The 20643-nt window shown below is 44.3% G+C and overlaps 1 protein-coding gene across 5 annotated transcripts in view; it reads right to left on the bottom strand.

Annotated features, from left to right (window-relative positions):
- DAB1 (DAB adaptor protein 1) overlaps positions 1–20643 on the bottom strand; it is a 911155-nt gene that overhangs the window by 120223 nt on the left and 770289 nt on the right. For all 5 annotated transcript variants that reach the window (XM_084852384.1, XM_084852385.1, XM_084852387.1 and 2 more), the window contains one exon: positions 3703–3842. In XM_084852384.1, the coding sequence (XP_084708510.1) occupies positions 3703–3842 (140 nt within the window). The remainder of the gene's footprint in view (positions 1–3702; positions 3843–20643) is intronic.

Raw genomic sequence — 20643 nt, 5'->3', positions numbered from 1 at the left:
AGAAGAAGCAATGGGTTGCAAAAGAGGTGCTGTGATGTAAGAATAGGTGGAGGCTTGGGGTGGGGGTGGGTCATAGGGAACTAAAGCAATTTCTTGATGGTAGGTTTCTACTATAAAATTCTGTTGAAACATACTGTACAGTTAACATGCTTTGCTTCCACTTGCACATTCATTCTACATTTTATTGCTATCTGCTTATGTTTAGAAAATGAGATTTACTACTTGGAAGTCTTTGCATGGATATTACACAGGTGGAAGCTTATGTTCTGTATTCATTGTGCTTGATACCATGGAAACAGATATTTGGAGTGCCTCCTTCCAGTAATTCCTTGTAAGATGACAGAGACAAAAACGGGCTATTTAGATATATATAGCTTTTATTTGTATTCATCAATATTTTCGGTTTCTATCCATGGAAATAACGTTTTCAGACTGCAGTGCGTATTGCTTACAAATTACTGGTACCTGAGGTTGAAAACAGCTCTCCAATCCATGGCCCTAAATTAGGCTGTTTCGCACATTCAGTTAGTTGCGCACACACCCCTGGGACATGAAGTCATTCATGTATTATTGTTAAGCTCAAGGCAACAGAGGAATGTATGCTCTCTATCGAATGTCCCGCCGCCGGCGGAAGCGGCTGGACCATCGACTGTGTTGTGTTCTTCCTCTTCATCTATTTTATTATGATTTTAATCCTGCCCTCCCTTCAAGGAGCTCAGGGTAGCATACATGATCCGCACAACAATCGTGTGAAATCATTCAGCCTGAGAAACAGTAATGGGCCAAGCTCACCCAGTAAGCTTTGTGACCGAACAGGGGTTTGAACACAGATCTGTGGGTTATGACCAATAGTTGAGCCACTTTGTAACACTGGCTCTTGGACATGAGGGAAGCAGCCGTCTAAATGAACGTTGTGAAAATGCCTGATGGCCATCAACCTGGGCTCTTTGGAGATTCATAGTGAGGGACCACACATTTTCATTGAATATCAACTATTGCTTAACACGTATTTCTGAACTATTCTGTTTACATGCATGCACATTCACTGTATCTCTATGGGATGATGTATCTTCATGTAAAGAACAGTTGCTGACTTTTGCCTCACAGTCAAAAGTAGTCAAGTTACTCTTTGAAATGTTTATGTCACATTCTTCATCCCACATGCAGACCACTAGACAAAGGTTGCCTCTTGTGAAACCAAATCAATACGCCACAACAGGTAAAGCTTCAACAGAAGGACATGAATATTAAAAGAAAAATAAATAATGTCATTATGGTAAAAACCTATAGAGCAGGAGCAAGCAATCTGAATTTGTGACACCACCTGTTTCTCCTGGTTCTAGTATCCTCATACTATTATACAGGCAAGTATCTCAATTATGCTAACAGGAATTAAACATCTTCAAGGAGATAAGGAAATTGAGATCCTCTAGGAGAGAGACAAAACTGTCAGTCTAGCCTTGATAACAGCCAAAAGGCTCCCAAACCACTTGTTGGCAGAGGAAACCAAAGAATGAAAGACAAGGGAACTGCACACTAATTAATCCTATGGCGGTGCCATGGCGCATGGTGCTTAAAAATAGTAAGAGCCTAACTTTTAAATGGGCCCTTCCTTCAAAACTAAATACTCAAAATCCTTTTCCAGGTTTTTTTTCCAGGGTAATGAAAATATTGTGGATGTTTCCTCCATCATGTTATCACCACCTTGATGTAAGTGACAGACATACCGGGTGAAAGATGAAGAATTTATTAAAAGGCAGGTGCTCCCTTTAATAAGTTATTTCCACTTTTCTGGAAACCATAGTTTCTCACAACATCTGAAAAAGAAAACTAAGGTTTTCATAAGCTCTCCAAACCAGGATGAATCTGTGATTTGCAAGCATGGTTTGGAGGCTCACACAAACCATAGTTTTTCAGTTCAGATGAACAGCAAATGTTATGGCAGGGATAGGCAACCTTTTTGAGCCATGGACACATTTGGAAGTTTGATAAATTGTTCTGGGCCCACCACAAAATGGCTGCCATGGGAAGCATGTCAAAGGACAAGTAACCTGCCCCAAAGCTGAATACAAGGCAGAGGTGGGGTCTGGGCCCCAACACACTTAACAACTCCTTTGAACCCAAAGTTTTCAGCATGGATAGAAACCTATTTCACAGAGCTCCCAGCTGCCAGTAAGGAAATGTGTTAATTTTTTAAAAAGTGGAAGGGCTAGGGCATCTTGGTGAGTGCCAAGAAAGGTGTCTGTGGAATGTTGGTGCTTTAGGGTTTCTATGAAAATGGAAGTAACTTATTAAAGCAAAGGGCAAGGGAGGAGGAAGAGCGGAATGGGCAATAACATGTTTTGATGCTGCATGTGAACTGACCCACATTCATTCCAAGTGGATGGACAATGTTGCGTCAAAGGCAGAATTCACCAGGAAATAGCTAAAGACCATCAGCCCATTTCACATAGGATTCAAAATAAATAAGTCTCAATGTGAATGAATACTGTAGGTGCAGGAATTCCATTTATAACAGTGCTCTAAAACACTTTGCCTTCCACATGCATTTATTTTTTAAAGTGTTTTCCCAACCATAAAGAAAGATGCTCAACTCCATGGTGGCAATCCTATTCCATGCATGGACAGACTACTTGCAGCATTCATGCTGACTTTTTCCCCCCATTCCCTGTCAGGGCCAGGCTGGGTGTGCGACAATGATCGAGGCTGCAGAGCAGCAACCTGTAACCAGGCACTTTTCTCTCTGATGTGTCTCAGGCTCTCCATCATAGGCTTCACATGCCAGGAGTGTGATAAAGGTCGGGTCTGGTGGTCCAATAAGGAGAAGCGTAGGAGCCTTTTTCAAAGGTGGACTTTATATCACTGAAGCTGAAGTAGCTAGGAAGACAGGGCAGGGAGGACAGTGGCCTGGTCTAGCACCCTGTTTTGTGCCCCTTGTTCATCACCCACATAGCATGAACATATTTTTCCTAGCTATATGCAGAGCTTCATATTTTAATCAGCATACCTATTTGATATATGTAAATAGTAGGCCTAAGTTAAAATGGAATGGTTTGGGTGAAAACAATCTCTTCCTTCATAAACATTTTCCCATCCCTTTTCAGTGATTTATTTAGGAAAGGACCTTTTCAGTAATTTTTTTTTGAGGGGGGGGAGGGAAGTTGCATAGAGAAAGCACTCACCCACACGTGTCTAGGCAGTATGCACACCCTGATAACTGGTATTTAGTCTTTGTAGATTTAATCAGCTTTTATTTTTTACATTACGCGCTGTCTTCCCAGTGACAGTTAAATTATCATATAACCAATCAGATTTGGCACAAGATGGTGTCACTGAGGAAAAGAAAGCTGATTCAGAGTAAGGACAATTTCTGTCACCTCTAATGAGCTTCATTTGCCTGCAGTGTTGCTGTCATGTAGCTAAAACTGATTGGCTTGTCATGACTCTTACTAGGAAGATGGGTGATTTAAAACAACAACTAGTGACAAACAGCCATCAATAGGGGCTGCAAGAACCAGTGAATAGGTGCAAAAAATGTTGCTTGCGGAGGTAACAGTTTGACTCCCGCAAGTCCCTTTTTTATATAAAAAATGGCTTAGCCCATATAAATTGTAATCTATTCCAATCCCCCCAAAAAGGTTAAATCTGAAGTTGTGTCCCTTTACCTCCTGTAATGTTTAAATTTAAAAATTTTCACAGCACCTTTAATTTCATCATGGAATCTTGACATAACTTGTCGCCTCGTGCTGCAGAAACCTCGTCTATCCCAATGAGTTTTGCTTTGTATCGAACACCGTCGCCTTTAAATCTTTTTATTAAAGTGGCTTCACTGCGATCCTGACCTGAAAAGAGAGAGGTGCAAACCTGAAATTCACACAATTGTATAAAAGTATTTAAAAGCTAAACATTTATAGGTAAATTTAAATTTACAGGTATTCATCTACTTCATTATCTACATATTTTAAGCAAAGTTACTGCATTTGATGGACCAGATATTCCAGGATGCTGCAGAATACAATCTATGGTTTTGTGGTATGTGTGTGTGTGTGTGTGTTTGCACACTAACTGGAATTTATGATGGGGATTTTTAATGGGTCCTGGGATTTTTACTGTTGATTCTTTCAAATTATTTTTATATTTTCGTATGTTAATAGTTTTACATTACATTATCGTATTGTCTTTTTAATCTTTTTAAACCACCCAGAGAGTTTTTGGTTGTTGGGCAGTAAAGAAATGTAACGTTTTAAATGAAATGATATAATTTATATTTTATTATTTTAGCACACACCATACTTATCAAACAACAAAATCATTTTCCAATCCACAATCTGTGTTGTGGATGGTATTTTCCAGTAAAATGTGATCACCTGCATTTGGCCTGCAGTGCTTAGGTGATAGTTTCAATATACTAGTTAGCAGTGCAGATGGGGAGCTTATGGCCTGAAGACTGATGCAGGCTCTTCATTACCTATCCCAATGTGCAAGTACTGACAACTCCTTTAAATCCAGTCAATGATACCCATCCCTTTTATGTGCTGTTATCTTAAGAAAACATGTCATGTAAAGTAGTCCTAACTTTATCAAGCCTAGTGAAATGTTTTACATGAATACGAGGCCTTGGCTTCTTCAAACATGTGCCCTTGTAGAATAAAGGTAAGGTAAGGGTGCCCCAACCAGTCATGTCCGACTCTAGGGTGTGGTGCTCATCTCCATTTCTAAGCCGAAGAGCCAGCGCTGTCCGAAGACGCTTCCGTGATCATGTGGCTGGCATGACTGAACACCGAGGTGCACGGAACGCTGTTACCTTTCCCGCCGAAGTGGTACCTATTTATCTACTTGCAATTTCTTGCTTTACTATATAAATTCAGTGGTATCAAAGTAACTCAATATGCATATGAATTAAAATTTCTGATTAGACTCTTCCAAATCTTTGTGGTATTTAAAATCACAATCCAGAGTATAGCATGGAATTAATCTATACCAGGGGGCAGGCAACCTTTTTGGGCCATGGGTACATTTGGTATTTTGAGAAACTATCCTGGACACCACTGCTAATGGCTGCTATAAGAAGCATGGCAAAGGACAAGTAACCTGCCAAAAAGACTGAGTACAAAGCAGTTTTCAGCACCTGTGACAGAAACCTATGTCATAGCAATTCCAATAAGAAAATGTGTCAATTTCTTTTTTCAAGCTGAGAGGGGTAGGGCATATTGGTGGGTGCCAACAAAGATGTGCTGGGGTGCATTGGTACCCCTTGGCACCACGTTGCCTATCCCTGATCTATGCTAATGCTTTTTTATACTCCCAGCTGGATTTGACAATTGATGTGGCAGAAATATTTCAAGCTTTCAAAACATATGGACTTGATTTTGAAATAGTTATAATCTTAGTCTGTAGTCCTGTGTCAGTTATGCATATATGGATCCCATTGAAAGCAGCATGATATAGATGGGTCAAAATGTTGTAGAACTGCAACCAGTGCTGAACGACTGCCAAATCTGATGCTCAACAGCAAGACAGTTGCAACTGATCAACTTCAGCTGAGTGTTTCATTCCTGAAACTCTTTACAGGATTAATTTTTCAAGTATAAAGTGGTAAGAAGTGTTTCTTTGAAATGTGAAATTTCAAACTAAGAAAGACCATTTTCATATGTCATAACACTTTGTCTGAGTTTTTCCAGCACACGGGCTTCTTCTACTAGACATTATTTAAATGAAAAATGAAGAAATTTGAGCGAAGATGGGAAATAGAGCAAACCAAGTTGTTAATGTTCAGTTCTTAATGCTTCCCAAATAGGGTTCTACTGTGTAATGATATTGCTGCAAACAGAATTTTATGAGGGGTCCAGGCAATGTAATCTTCAATTTGGAAAACCATTCCATGTTTTCCCATTGTTTCTTTTATCTTTTCTCTTACCAGGAAAAAAAAAAACAAAACACATCAAGGAGGACAAGGTGGAATAGCTGCACAATGTCCTTTATTAGTAGTGCTAGAAGCCATTCATCTAGAAGCACCATTTGTCTACTGTAAGCTGCCTAGAGAAGTTTAGGTTATGGGGTGACATCCGAATGTCTCCCAAATGGAGATTCAGAAATGCTACATTTCCCTTCCATGTAGAAGGTTGTAATGAACTTTTATCTCTCTTGTCAAACTCCCACAATCTATCCACCAAGTGACATGTATACTATATTCTCATCCCATACCCAGCAAACATCCAGGCTCAAAACTAACAATGCCACCACTGTTCTACAACTTTGATCTCTGAAACCCACCAACACTCAGCTTTAAAAAGGCAGCAGTATTACAGTAGTCCCTCATCACACCCCACATACTGCTTTGAAAACTGAAAAAATACCAGGATCCCTTTTGGCTTTCCTCCTGAGCCAGGAAATGACCCAGTTCACATGTAATGGCAAATTAACCCACAATTTGCTGTTTGCACAGATGGATTCAGTGACCCTTGAAATTTTTTGGTTGATTGATAAGCCTAAACAATGTAAGGAAATTTGTTAGATGCCAGCAAAATCAAATGGTTTGCCACCCACCTCCTCTTTTTACTATATCCGGTTCTTTTCTGAATTTTCAAACAGATTTATCAAAGCATTGTGTCTTTGTGCTTTTAAACAAAATTTATAAAAGACTAATGGCACACGGATGATGAGTCAGAGACTGTAAGTAATGCTTAAACTGTGCTGGAGGGAAATGCCTAGGCAGATGTTACTACCGAGTGCTAAGAACAATAAAATGACATTTTCAACACTAAGCTTTGGAGGGGGGAAAATCACATCTGGCTGCACAACAATGCTTAACTTCATCATCAGGCTATTCTACATATCGTTCATATGTGTAAACATTTGTGTCTCAATTATTTTGTTTGGTAGTAAATAAAATCTAATCTGTGAACTCTTCATGTTGACAGTTTTCAATTTTTCATTTTCATTAGATATAACAATATAGGAATGACCAAAGTACATTCTTCTGTGTGCTTGTGTAAGGTCCCAATGCTTGTTTCTCACTTGCCTAAGTATAAGGAAGGTGGGAGGGTCCATTTTACCAGGGCTTAGAGGTCCAAGGCATTGCCAGGAAAGAAGGGGGTGGGGGAGGAATCAAAGCTAAATTGTAGATCATGCTTGAGAATATTTCCCTGTATCTATGTAAATATCTTGTGAAATCTTGTCCAGATCTTGTGAGATTTAGTGGAGCCAAGTAGAAACAATGTTAGAGAAGGATAAGCAACATCTTGAACAGTGATGGCCCAAACCATTTTCTAGAACAAAGAGAGTTTGCTAGAGCAGTGCAACTAGCACTTGTAGTTTGAGAGTCAGAAAGATTTGTTTTTCCCTATGTGACATGTTCTCTTAAGAACTACCAGCCCCAGAGTTCCTTGTGCATAAGCTAGAAGGATGGACAGCTGGCAGGAGGGAAAAAGCACCATAATAATCAGGGATGTTGATCACAGGGACAGTGAGAGTCAGTGCTGCTGGTAGGAATTATAGGCCTAAAATATATGTGAATATATTTTATTCACACACACAACCCTCATATTGCCATGTCTAGCCATAAATAAAAATCAGGCTGCCAGAAACAAAACTAGTTTAAACAAAGGTAACTGAGGGATGCAAAAGGTCATGAATCAAACCTGTTTTTCAAAACAGACAAGGCCTTTCTGCAGTATAGCTGAGGCAATATACCAATTAGGATCAACAAAAAAGTTAAGGACTCTTCTTCAGCATGGATGTTAAACAAAAATAAAAAGAAAGGGGTGTGGGCTGGTAGAAAGGCCTAAGTGTGGGCTATGGTGTAATTTCAGAAATGCAGAAAATGTAATTTCAGAATTAAAATAGTAGCATTTCTTTCATGGCTCATGGGATTGCATGTATGGGAATTGCAAGTTTGTATTGAGCCCAAAGAAATGAAGCTTGGTTATCTAGACAGAGATCTGGTTCACATGTCACAATAACCCTAGCACATTATGTACAAGCAATGTGCTCATACATGCTGTCCAATTGCTCTTGCAGCAAGTGGTTTATTTAGTGTAATGTACAAACCTGGACCTCTGGCTTGCTTCTCTGGCAAGCCAGAGAAGTAGCCCATGGTTTGTTCGTGGGTTATTTCTCTGGCTTGTTGGGGGGGAGATAAGCCGGAGGTCTGGGTTCACAATCACACTAAGCAAACGGCAGACCAAAGGTCTAACGTTTATTCAGCTGCTGCAGCTTGCAGCAGGGGCAACTGGCAGCACTTACGAGCATGCTGATTATAAATGATAAGGCGGAACCCGGGCTTATCGTGACATACAAACCCTCCCAGAGCCAAACCTGGTTCCCCATTTCGACAACCTGGTGATATACAGTTCTGCAAGCTTACATGCACATCCTATATCATTTATGTACTTATATCATTTATTTTAAAAATGGAAGGGCTGATTGGTAAGCTGTGGAGGTGACACATATTTATAAAATAGACAAAAATAGCACAAGTGAATACTAAAAACAAACACATGGATTAAAGAAGCCTTGAAAGGGTTGAATACTAATATAAGGGCTGCCATCTGTTTAGTTAATCATTTGTCTTCATTTTAACTCATTAACCAACTGATTAAAATAAGCATTACTGAGGTTTAATGTAAGTACAGTTTGATTATGTATAGTCCATTTTATAGCCTCCTGCTATTAGCCCTGTTCACCACCTCCACATTTGCTCCTTACCCTTATGCTTCTCCTTACCCTAGCACTCCTAAGGTTCACTTTTTTGCCTCTTCAAAATGGAGACAGATTCCGTGTCTCAGATACTGACTTACAGACTGTATATAATTTGTATAATTTAACATGTTGCATTCTTAACTCTCTCTGATAGTATCTTTGAACAGTATTAAGAGTTGTCCACCATTAGCACCAGTGATAACTTACATCAGTGACAGAACAGAAAGATTTTAGAGAGGAACGCGGGGAAAAAGTGACAGCTTTGCTTTACAAAGTACCTTCCCCCCGCATCCAGGTTGCCTGGCTGCAGGGAGGATTTGGGGGTCAGGGGAGAAGAGCAGAACGCTGTTGGCATTCCCGGGTGGGGCTTACTGTCTGTCTTAGGCTAAGCGGCCTCTCCCTTCTGTGTCTTCGAAGCATAGCTGAACAGTGGGACATGCACTCTTGCAGCCAGCGAAGAAGCGGCCAATTGAAGGGAGCTGGGTGGCTTTGCCTCCGTCCCTTCAGAGTTGGGCAGCTCACCTTCTCTCGGCTCCTGCAGCTGGCATCATGGCTTCTGGGGCTGTTTGGGGCCTGATTTGAGTGGCGGCGGCCTTGGCAGTGGCGTTCCCCACTCGCCAGCCAGTGCGACCTTTCGCACGCGCGTGAGTGGCGCAGCATGAAGTGGGCAGCTTTCGCGCTTCTACTAGGCCTGTAGGTCTGAGGTTTGTCAGGTGGACCAGATTTTTTGGTTGAGTGGAGGCTGGAGCCCGGCGGGGAAACAGCAATTAGGGCTGAATCACCTTGTGGGTGGAAAATTCCTGGGCTTTTCTGGAAGTTGTTCCTGGGGCTACCTCTGGGTATCACCCCCCCTCCCTGTTTTTTGGGCATTGATGCTAGGTCTGGTGGGCCATTCTACATTTTGTAGCCCTTGGACTTCTTTCTCAATAGCTATATCTGGGGTGGGTCTCTTGGCTTTATTCTTCTCTGCCAGGATGCCACCTAAGAAGGGGATTGGGGGGGATGAAGGGGAAGGGGAAGGCCCCTTGCCTCCCTGCCAAAAGGCAGTTTCAGAGGGCTGATTCATCTAGGGGTGTACAAACCCCACTTACCCTTCCGCTCCGGGGACTGCTGGGGGGGGGGAGGCAATCCGTCCCTCCCCCTGGAATCCTCCCCAGCTGGTTCCGCTCCGCGGCAAGTCTGTCCCCCTGGAGTAAATATTTACGTAGCCTATCACGGCAAAGGGCAGGGATGCAAATGGCATCCCCTACACCGGATACCAATTGAGGCCACAGCCCGGCAGTGTAAAGAGCCGGTGTCAGTTTTAGTTGCGGTTCCAGTCTCCAGCAAGCCTGCCTCCACGTCTGCAGGCCTGGTGGTACCAGCCCTGGGTCAAATTCAAGTTTCTTCTGTGGTGACCTTTTAGGGCCAAGGTGAGGGTGTGTTGCCAGGGACGTCTGTCCCTTGGCAAGGATGGGGCCCATTTATGCCTTGGCTTCCCTGGATTTCTCCAATGGGTTTCCCTTTGCCTCAGAGGGGGGAATGTCCCTACTGCCCAGACCTTGGAGCCTGTGCTACCTCTTCCAGGGGGCCTGTCCAGTGTTTCAAGCACAGCTATTACCATAGCGACACCAATTGTGCCCCCCCAGGTGTTACTTCACATGCTGAGCAGGTCCCTGTATGGGCTAACCCCGCTTCCACCACTGTTACCGGGGAGTCTGAAACCACATCTGGGGGTGGGGCCATTCAACTCCCGCCACCTTCAGTGGTTACTGCACCTATTGCGACCCCTTCTGAGCCTGCTTCCTAGCAGGTCTTGTCCACCACACCAGCTTGCACAGCTGTTTGGCATAGCCCTGTAGTCAGCAACCCTGTGGCTCCAGCAGAGTTGGCCATGGCTAACAATGATCCTTATGCCAATGCTAGTAAAGATGTGATTCCAACTGGGAGTACATCTCCCCCCCCCCCCAGCTATCACTTATTGTGTGCAACCAGGGAAAAGATATTGAAAGGGGAATTTGTGGATGTATTGTCCTTGTTATTCTGGGAATCGGAATCAAAGGACAAGGAGAAGTCCAGTGACAAGGACCAGGAGCGGGTTAGGTGTAAGAAGGTCTCTCGCACATGGGCTAATTGGTTGCCTGGTTTTCTCATCTATATGGGTATTATACAGCAAAAATACCCAGAGAGGGATTGGGTCCTAACAAAATACTTGGATATCACCTACAGGGCCTATACGGAATATGAGGGTAGGGCTTGCCTGGCCTACAATGAATCATTTCGTATGCAGGCCGCCTTAGACTCCACCCTGTGTTGGGATGCCAAGGATCACGACCTCCAGTTTATGACCCCAGCTAGGCAAGGTTTGGGGGACAGGCCAGATAGTGGCCACATAATATCTAAGCAGCAGCCCGCTTCAACCCTTAAGGCCGGCATGGGGCAAGTGGTTCAACACCACTTGTTCTGTTGGGAATTTAGTTCCCCGGGCGCCTGTTCTAAACCCTCTTGCAAGTTCCCGCATGAATGTTCCATTTGTTGGGGACAACATGATTGTATTAGTTGCCCAAGACTAGAGGTTGGTGGGGAGCAAGCTGCGAGGGGCAGGGTATTAGGAAACCAGCCGAGGGGCAGAAGCCCCCTCCAAAAGGGTCCCAGACCAGTTAGACTAGAGCCTCTTAGGTGCCTTCTGAGGTGGTACCTGTTGCGGGAGGATGCCTTTTATTTAGAGAAGGGGTTTTCTGAGGGATTCCGGATTCCTTTTCAGTGCCAGGGTTGTGCTCAATTTTCCTGGAACCAGAAATCTATAGCGTGTTTTGAACATTTGGTCAGGGAAAAAATGAATAAAGAGGTAGCTGCTGGCAGGGTCGTTGGTCCATTTTCCGCCCTTCCTATTCCCAATTTGAGAGTGTCTCCTCTGGGTATAGTGCCTAAAAAGGCAACTGAAGGATATGTGTTGATTCATAACCTGTTTTCTCCAAAAGGCAGATCAGTGAATGATGCTATTCTGGAGCACCTTTGCTCTGTACATTATGCATCTTTCGATTCTGCAGTTTCTATAGTAAGGGCCTGTGGTCGTGGGGCCCTCATGGGCAAATGTGATATCAAATCAGCATTTCACCTTTTACCTATTTGTCCTGATGATTTTGATCTCTTAGGGTTCTGCTTTCAGGGCCAATTTTATGTGGATAGAGTTCTCCCTATGGGGTGCTCTATTTCCTGTGCCATGTTTGAGAAATTCAGCTCCTTTCTGGAGTGGGCCCTTAGAGATAGGTCGGGATTACAGAGTACTGTACATTACCTTGATGATTTTTTTTATTTGCTGGCCCTGGGGATTCTACCCAGTCTATTTAATGCAGGAGTTTTCTGCCTTGTCAGAGGAACTGGGAGTTCCTTTGGTTAAGGAGAAGACAAAGGGCCCCTTATCAGTTATTCTGTTTCTCGGGATTGAGTTGGACTTTGTCACTCAGTCTTGCAGGCTCCCTAGCAATAAGCTTTTGGCCTTGAGGGAACGAATCTCAGTTGTGTTGAGAGCTAAAAAAGTGACACTTCATACCCTACAGGAAGTCTTTGGGCATCTTAATTTTGCTTGCAGGGTGATAGCACCTGGCACGGCATTCCTGAGGTGCCTGTGTGGCGCTATGCAGGGCTTACGTTTACCACACCATTGTGTCAGAGTGTCTTCTGCTATGAAGGCAGACTTGCAGGTTTGGCTGCACTTTCTTGATGAGTTTAATGGCATTTCCTTCTGGAGATGGGATCTATTATTGGAAGCTGAGCTACAGCTACACTCTGATGCATCTGGCACCTTTGGTTACGGAGTCATTTTCCAGGATCGCTGGTGCCCCAGGTCATGGCCTGAGGACTGGTTAGCTGCAGGCATTGGTAGGGATCTCGCTTTTTTGGAATTCTTTCCCTTCTATGCGGCAGCACATTTGTGGGCTGTCCAACTCTGTAGTGCGCTTTTGGTGTGACAACCAGGGCACAGTCCAGGTCATTAATTCCCTATTATCCGGTAATCATAGAGTAATGGTTTTAGTCAGGGCATTCAATTTGCAATGCCTCCGGTTTAATATTTTGTTCTGAACATGGCATATCCCTGTCTTGGACAATGCTACTGCCAATGGTTTGTCATGTAACCAGGTACAGAGGTTTCAGTCCCTTGCTCCCTGGGCGCAGGAAGTGCCGGAGACGATGCCAGCCAAGCTTTGGGAGATTGGTGGGATGGGGCCAAGCGGGCCATGTTGCAGTCTGTAGCACCTAGCATGAAGGCTTCTTACTTCTAGGCAGATAGGGGTTTTTTTTGTTTTCAGGACTTCCTTACAGCTGGAACAGATTTGGCCCATTCTGGTACAACACCACTTGTAATTCTGCGTTCGAGCTTGGAAGAGAGGCGTTTCGGCTTGGACTATTGAAGGTAAGCTCTCAGCACTCGCCTTTTGGTCCAGACTGAAAGGTGTAGGGATGGGGGAGAAATCCTCCACAGACCCCAGTGAGGCCAGATTAAAAAGAATCCGCCCTCCTGGAGTCTGTGGAGGATCGGAAGATTTAACGCCGCCTCCACGAGGCATCCTCGCCGGCCAGATCCTCCCTGCCGGCCGGCTCCAAAGTACCAGCGATATGGCTGCCATTGCCGTATCGCTGGTGAGCCGGATTGACTGCAGCCGCAAATGGCGTCCGGGACACCATTTGTGGCCGTAAAGGCCTTAGTTTAAGGTAAATACAGCCGTAAATGGCTGCATTTACCTTAAACTAAGGCCTTTACGGCCACAAATGGCAATCCGGATGCCATTTGTGGCCTCAGTCAATCCAGCCCACCAGCGATACGGCAATGGTGGCCGTATTGCTGGCATTTTGGAGCCGGCCAGTGGCTCCATGGACGCGCTGTGGAGCGGAGCCGGCCGGCGAGGATTCCGGGGGGGGGGGGAGGAACAGATCGCCTCCCCCACTGTGAACCCCTGTGGAGTCCAGGTAAGGGGGTTTCGTATACCCCTAGACGGGTGTGCCCGACAATACTATTGATTTCAGGGTTTGGCGTAGGGATGTACGAAAGTCACTTACCTTTAAGAAGGGTGACATTCGTGGGGGGGGGAGGCGCTCCATCCCTCCCCCCCGAAATTCTGGCCGGCTGGCTCCGCTCCGCAGGGATTCTGCAGAGCCACCGGCCAGCTCTGCCAGTGGCCGCACATCCGGCCGCTGGCTAGCAGGGACACAAATGGCGGCGGCCGTAGCCGCCACCGTTTGCGTCCCTGCAGTCAGCCGTGATAGGCTATGTAAATGTTTACGTAGCCTATCACGGCTGATTTAAAAAACAACAACGCGCGTACACAAATGGCGGCGCCCATGGCACCCAAAAACATTTACGTAGCCTATCACGGTGTTTTTTAAAAATCTAGCCATGATAGGCTACGTAAATCTTTACGTAGCCTATCACTTTTTTTGTGTGTTTTTTTTTAACTGGAAATGGCAGCAGCGGCAGCCGGTCGGAAGACCGGCTGCCGCAGCTGCCACCGCTGAACCGCTGCCGAACCGCCGCTGGAGCCGCCGCCGCCAGGAAGATAAGCCCAAGGTAAGTCCCGTCCCGGGGGGGGTGTGGCAGACCGTTCCGCCACTGATTTCGGGGGGCCGAATGCGCTAGCATTCGGCCTCCCTGAGATTCGTGGCGAAATTCTCTGACATCCCTAGTTTGGCGAGCTCTGCAGGGTTGGGCAAGGGAGTCTCCAGCAATATCTGACTCTTGGCTTCCTCTGTTGTTGTTTATTCGTTCAGTCGCTTCCGACTCTTTGTGACTTCATGGACCAGCCCACGCCAGAGCTTCCTGTCGGCCTTCACCACCCCCAGCTCCCTCAAGGTCGAGTCCGTCACCTCCAGAATATCATCCATCCATCTTGCCCTTGGTCGGCCCCTCTTCCTTTTGCCTTCCACTTCCCTAGCATCAGCATCTTCTCCAGGGTATCCTGTCTTCTCATTATGTGGCCAAAGTACTTCAGTTTTGCCTTTAGAATCATTCCCTCAAGTGAGCAGTCTGGCTTTCTTTCCTGGAGTATGGACTGGTTTGATCTTCTTGCAGTCCAAAGCACTCTCAGAATTTCCCTCCAACACCACAATTCAGAAGGCTTCCTCTGACACCAGATATATTGCTGAGGCTGAGGGGCCAGTGGCCATCTCTGAATAACTCTCAGTATGAGGCTACCTTTTCCATGCCGCTGCCTTGACAGTATTTTTAGAGCATTCCAGATCTTGGAATTGATAGCAGCCAAGGGCGATCAACCAGGGCGAATTTAGGGATATTCAATTTTTGCGATTGGTTGTACGCATCCAGCTATGGAGGTCTAACACTGATCAATATGGTAGAGGGGTGCAGGTGTCTCTTTTCCTGCCCGCTGGAGGAGTTATGCCCAGTGAAGGCTTTGGGGGAGTTTCTCAATATTCGAGGGGATTTGCCTGGCCCTTTGTTCTGTCATAGTGACTCTGCCCCCGACTAAATGTCAATTCCGGACTGTCACAAAGCTGGACTTGAAGGGTCTTGGATTAGGTGCATTCCGTTTTTGTTCACATTCATTTCACATTGGGCTGCTTCAGCTGCTGCATCTATTGGTTTCCCAGTGGATAAGGTGCAGTCAGTGGGTAGGTGGCACTCCAAGGCTTATAGGGCCTATGTGAGGCCACTACCTGGGCACTAGTTACTTGTTCTGTATTGTTTCTCACATGTTCAGTTTTGTTTCCTAGATCGCTGGAAGGGTCAGGAGCCAGTGTGTGTGCTTATTTGTGGGCACAGCATTGACTTCTGGGCCAGACAGAGGGCTTCCAGGTGAAGCTGTGGATCCCAGCTCGGGCTCAGCCAGTATGCCAACATTCAGTGGTTGGGCAGATATGGCATGTGTTGGGAGCGCCTCCTGCCCGCAAGGTTTGGTTAGGTCTCCCCCGTAGGTTGTGACGTTATACCTTGGAGGAAATTATTTGGTCTTGCTGAAGGCCGTTATTTTCATGCTTTGGCCAACATTCAAATTATCCGGCATGACTGGCTGGGAGTTGCCATTATCTGGTCTTGTTTATTGCCTCGACTGGTATGGAGGGATGGTATGGATCCTCGGGCCCTGGACAGGGCCCACAAGAAGGTGAATAGGCAAATAGATAATTCCTTATCCAGTCAGGGTGATGGGATTGTAAGATATTTCCCTTGCACAGAGGGAGCTATGTTGGCAGGATGGGGTCCATTTATCCAAAATGGGTAATGATTTGTGTTTGGCCGATCTGCGAGAGGGTGTGTTGTAATTAATTCAGCACAGGTGGGGGAGAATGGCTAAGCAGAGGCTTGCTGTCCTCCTGTGGTGGTGATGTGCGGGCACCTTTGGTGGGTTATAGGGTTGATAAGCATTCAGAGGCACCGTTTCAGGTGATTGGCAAGGCCTGAGGCTTCCAGCTCAAGGTTTTGTGGCCCGTGCTGGAAGATAAGGATTACCTTTGAGGCCAACTTTCCTCACCCACTTGGAATTTTGTGGCCGGGGGGTGGCAGGACAGGAAAAGGCTTCCCATCCCCAAATTGGGGAGTCCTGAGGGGTGGCGATCAAAGAACCACTCTACAGGCAGCAAATGTCTTGCCCAATACAATGCTAGGCTACTCCGGCTTAGAGAAAGTGCCCACTTAGTTTGCCCTTTGCAGATCTATGCAATTTCAATAAATGTGGCCCAAATTTCATACCAAATACTTGTGTCTTGTCTCTTTATTTCCCCCGTCCTTTCAGCCACAATTGGATATTTCTGATTCTATTTGCACATGCCTCAGTTTAAAGTGTCACAAGTACTGTGGGATTTTTTTAGGGTGCCCACTTATTTCCTGAATCAAGAAAGGGACACAGTTTATTTACCACAGATGTATTTGCAATATGGAAATATTTCTCGCAGGCGACAGATCTGATTTAATATCCACATTTGGGGAAAAAAATCATCAATATTACTTGTAGAAGTCAAATGAGTTCATCAATATTGCTTGCATGAGTCAACATAATACAAACAAGGCAGATAAAATTATTTATACCCCTTCTAAAACCAAATGATTAGGGTATCTACATGATCTCTAGATCTTTTCTAACAACCACCATCAACCAATATCATCATTATCAATCTACAAAGGTAGCTGTCACAACTCTGTCCTAAGTATTTGCACTGGGATGGCTGCTTGCAAAACCAAAAAAAATCTGCAATGTTGGCAGAACCCACACATCGAATCCTTATATCTTCTCATTATCTGTCTGTCTATCTGTCTGTCTGTCTGTCTATCTCCCTCCCACTGTGAATTGGGTACAGCTCCCCCACACCACAGTAGAAGCAATTCCTGAGTGCAGTTCCACTCAGAACACTCTGGCTGGTGGACAGTTGGTGATCTTCACCAATTCCCCCCGCCCCTTGCAGCCACCAGTATCACCTTCCATGCTGCTCCAGAGGGTCATTCAAACCTCAAGAGCAGAGGGGGGGGGGCAGAAAACTGAAGAGGGGGGCAGAATTGGTAAAGATTGCCTCCTCCTTGTCCTGCCAGTGGAAACGCTCCACCGGATCTGAAGACATTCAAGAATAGAGGGAGGCCTTCTGCTTGTGGGAGGAAGACCCTGGATCCAAGCTAGTAATAATAATCTGCAGGTTGTCCAGTCTTGCACTGAATCAGCCAACATACAATTTTAATATTTAAATTATGTAGGAATATAGAAACCTCTTCCAACTGTACTGCGATGTGGGGAATATGTGATATCTTGGTTCTGAGATGAGGCCACTTTTACTGAAGAATATAAAATGGAAGCAGGCCTGCCAACGCAAAGAAAAAGTAAACAACAGGTAAAAAATAGAAGATCATTAATTTTATGTTGGGATTTCCCATTCTGAGTTTAATGATGTCATTCTCAATTTAATGATGCTTTTTAGATCAGTTAGACTGATGGGCACTAGGAACAGGCCTTGTCAGTAGTGCCCACCACCTTATGGAACTCCATCCCAGGGGATTTGATATTGCCCCTGCCCCAGTTGCAGTATTTAAAAAGCCTTTGAAAATCCACTTGTCTCAAATGATGTTTAATTCTGTTTTATTGGTCATGCTGCAGTTTTATTGACCTTTTATTGTGGCTCTGGAAATGTTTTATACTGGTTGAACTATATTTTAATGCATTATTGGTTTTCTTGTATTTCTGATTTTTAAGGTTTCATTATAATATTATAACATTTTATTTGTATACTTGCATTTTGTTTGCCGCCTTGATTTGACTTGGTCCAAAAAGGTGGCTCATAAATATTTAAGTAAATAAATAAAAATAATATTCCCAGGTTTGTTCAGACAGTATCCTTACCCCACAGCCCTATACACAATGGACTAGGAATGGGGCTCAGGCTTGCACGCCTGAGCCTTTTCACATTAGAAAAGTGGGTTCTGTGTTGCAGGGTCAGGGATATTCCACATTCAATAAATGCAAGATCACATGTTACAGTCTTTACCTAAGTCTGAGACCTGCAAGCTTTCTCATCACACATAGGGATGAATGGTAGCATCTTCATAGGCTTCTTGACAGTACCTATTCTCATTATGCATGCCAGCATTTAAAGGAAACATTGAATAAGGTCCCTGGGTGTGATTTAAAAGCAGCATCAATAATACATTTCTGCATTGTAATATATTGTAATACTGCATGAGATGGGAAAAGGGTAGAAATATCATTAAGCTGAACAACAAATTTAGAATGGTATGTAGAAACCCCAGAGTAAAATTAATTGACCAGCTTTCTATTCCCTATAGATGTGTCCAGTCTTACTCAGCTTTTCAGCCCGGTGATGTATATTCTCTTTGCTTGCTTCCATAGATCCCTTCCCTCCTTCTCACTGCTCTCTTACACACAGAGATAATTTACCCTTGCGGTTGCTTATGTCCAGCTGTGCTTTCCTGAATGATGCCAATCTTCTTTGAAAGCGTTCAAAAGAATGCAAAAATATCTTTCAGATCTCAAATGATTACCTGCCTATATATACCCAGAACCAGGACTGTATCAAGTCAACATGCTTTTCAATATCACAGGATTGCTGAATTCAGGACACTCTGTTACTGCTGTTGTAAGTTATTCTACAAAACTACACACTGTAATCAAACAACTGTGTATTTAAGCCTGGCTAATTAAAATGTGAAGCTCTATACAAGTACAGGTGTTTACAAAGACCTTATCATATACGCAATTTAAGAGACATGCAAACTTTGCCACTAACATTTAATTTGTGGAAGTGCTGTTCTCCTTTAAGACATGCATGTGCCATATGGAAACATTCCTCCTTTGTGACTAGAAGTGATGTTGCTTACTGCTGAATTAGAACATCACACCTGGACGTCTTTATCCTTTTCAGTCAAGCGATAAATCATCAGAGCTTATCGATGTTACCTGTGTTTTTGAGATTGCAACTCGAGCACAGGCAACCCTGTTATCATTTGCTGTTCTACTCAGCTCCAAAAATGTATTTCTCCCCACACAATGAATGAAGAATGGGAATTACACTAAGGGCACAATCCTATGCATGCTGAGACAGAAAAATGTCCTACAACTCCTAGCATTCCCCAGCCAGCCATGCTTAGGATCGCACCCTAAGTAATTAAAATTAAACTAAGAATGTGGAACCCATTTTGGAAAATACATCGAAAAAATCTGTGTGTGTGTGTGTATGTGCTGTCTGCACTGTTTGAAATGTCTAAAGTTGCTTAATCTCACCACTGGCTATATTAGGACTTGCATTATGATTTGACTAGCAGTGATCATCCCCTTCATGGATCACTGCCTTGTTGTGGCGAAGGGGCTTGCGTAACTCAGTGAAGCCATAAGCTATGCCGTGCAGGGCCACCCAAGACGGACAGGTCATGGCAGAGAGTTCTGACAAAATGTGGTCCACTGGAGAAGGAAATGGCAACCCACTCCAGTATCCTTGCCAAGAAAACCTCATGGAACGTATCACAAGGCTAAAAGATATGACACCGGAAGATGAGACCCTCAGGTCGGAAGGTGTCCAATATACTACTGGGGAAGAGCAGAGGGTATTTCCAAGTAGCGCCAGAAAGAGTGAAGCGGCTGGGCCAAAGCCGAAAGGACACTCAGCTGTGGATGTGTCTGGTGGTGAAAAGAAAATCCGATGCTGTAAAGAACAATATTGTTTAGGAACCTGGAATGTCAGATCAATGAATCAAGGTAAGCTAGAGGTGGTCAAACATCAGATGGCAAGATTGAACATCGACATCTTGGGAATCAGCGAACTAAAATGGACAGGCATGGGCGAATTTAGTTCAGGTGACCATCATATCTACTACTGTGGGCAAGAATCCCTTAGAAGAAATGGAGTAGCACTCATAGTCAACAAAAGGGTGGGAAAAGCAATACTGGGGTACAATCTTAAAAATGATAGAATAATCTCAGTACGAATCCAAGGCAAACCATTCAACATCACAGTAATTCAAGTCTATGCCCCAACCACTGAGGCCGAAGAAGCTGAGGTTGATCGGTTCTATGAAGACCTACAACACCTTCTAGAACTAACACCAAAAAAAGATGTCCTCTTCATCATAGGGGATTGGAATGCTAAAGTAGGAAGTCAAGAAATCACTGGGATAACAGGCAGGCATGGCCTTGGTGCACAAAATGAAGCAGGACAAAAGCTAATAGAGTTTTGCCAGGAGAACACGCTGATCATAGCAAACACTCTTTTCCAACAGCACAAGAGGCGACTCTACACATGGACATCCCCAGATGGTCAATATCGAAATCAGATTGATTATGTCCTTTGCAGTCAAAGATGGAGAAGCTCTATACAGTCAGTAAAAACAAGAGCTGGAGCTGACTGTGGCTCAGATCATGAGCTTCTTGTTGCAAAATTTCAGCTTAAATTGAAGAATGTAGGGAAAACCACTAAACCATTCAGGTATGACCTAAATCATATCCCTTATGAATATACAGT

Source organism: Heloderma suspectum, chromosome 4 (assembly GCF_057233095.1).
Source record: "Heloderma suspectum isolate Gila_16-S chromosome 4, 16-S_ref, whole genome shotgun sequence".
NCBI lineage: Eukaryota > Metazoa > Chordata > Lepidosauria > Squamata > Helodermatidae > Heloderma > Heloderma suspectum.
Note: the sequence above shows the minus strand (reverse complement) of the source record. Positions and strands in the feature narration are given on the sequence as shown.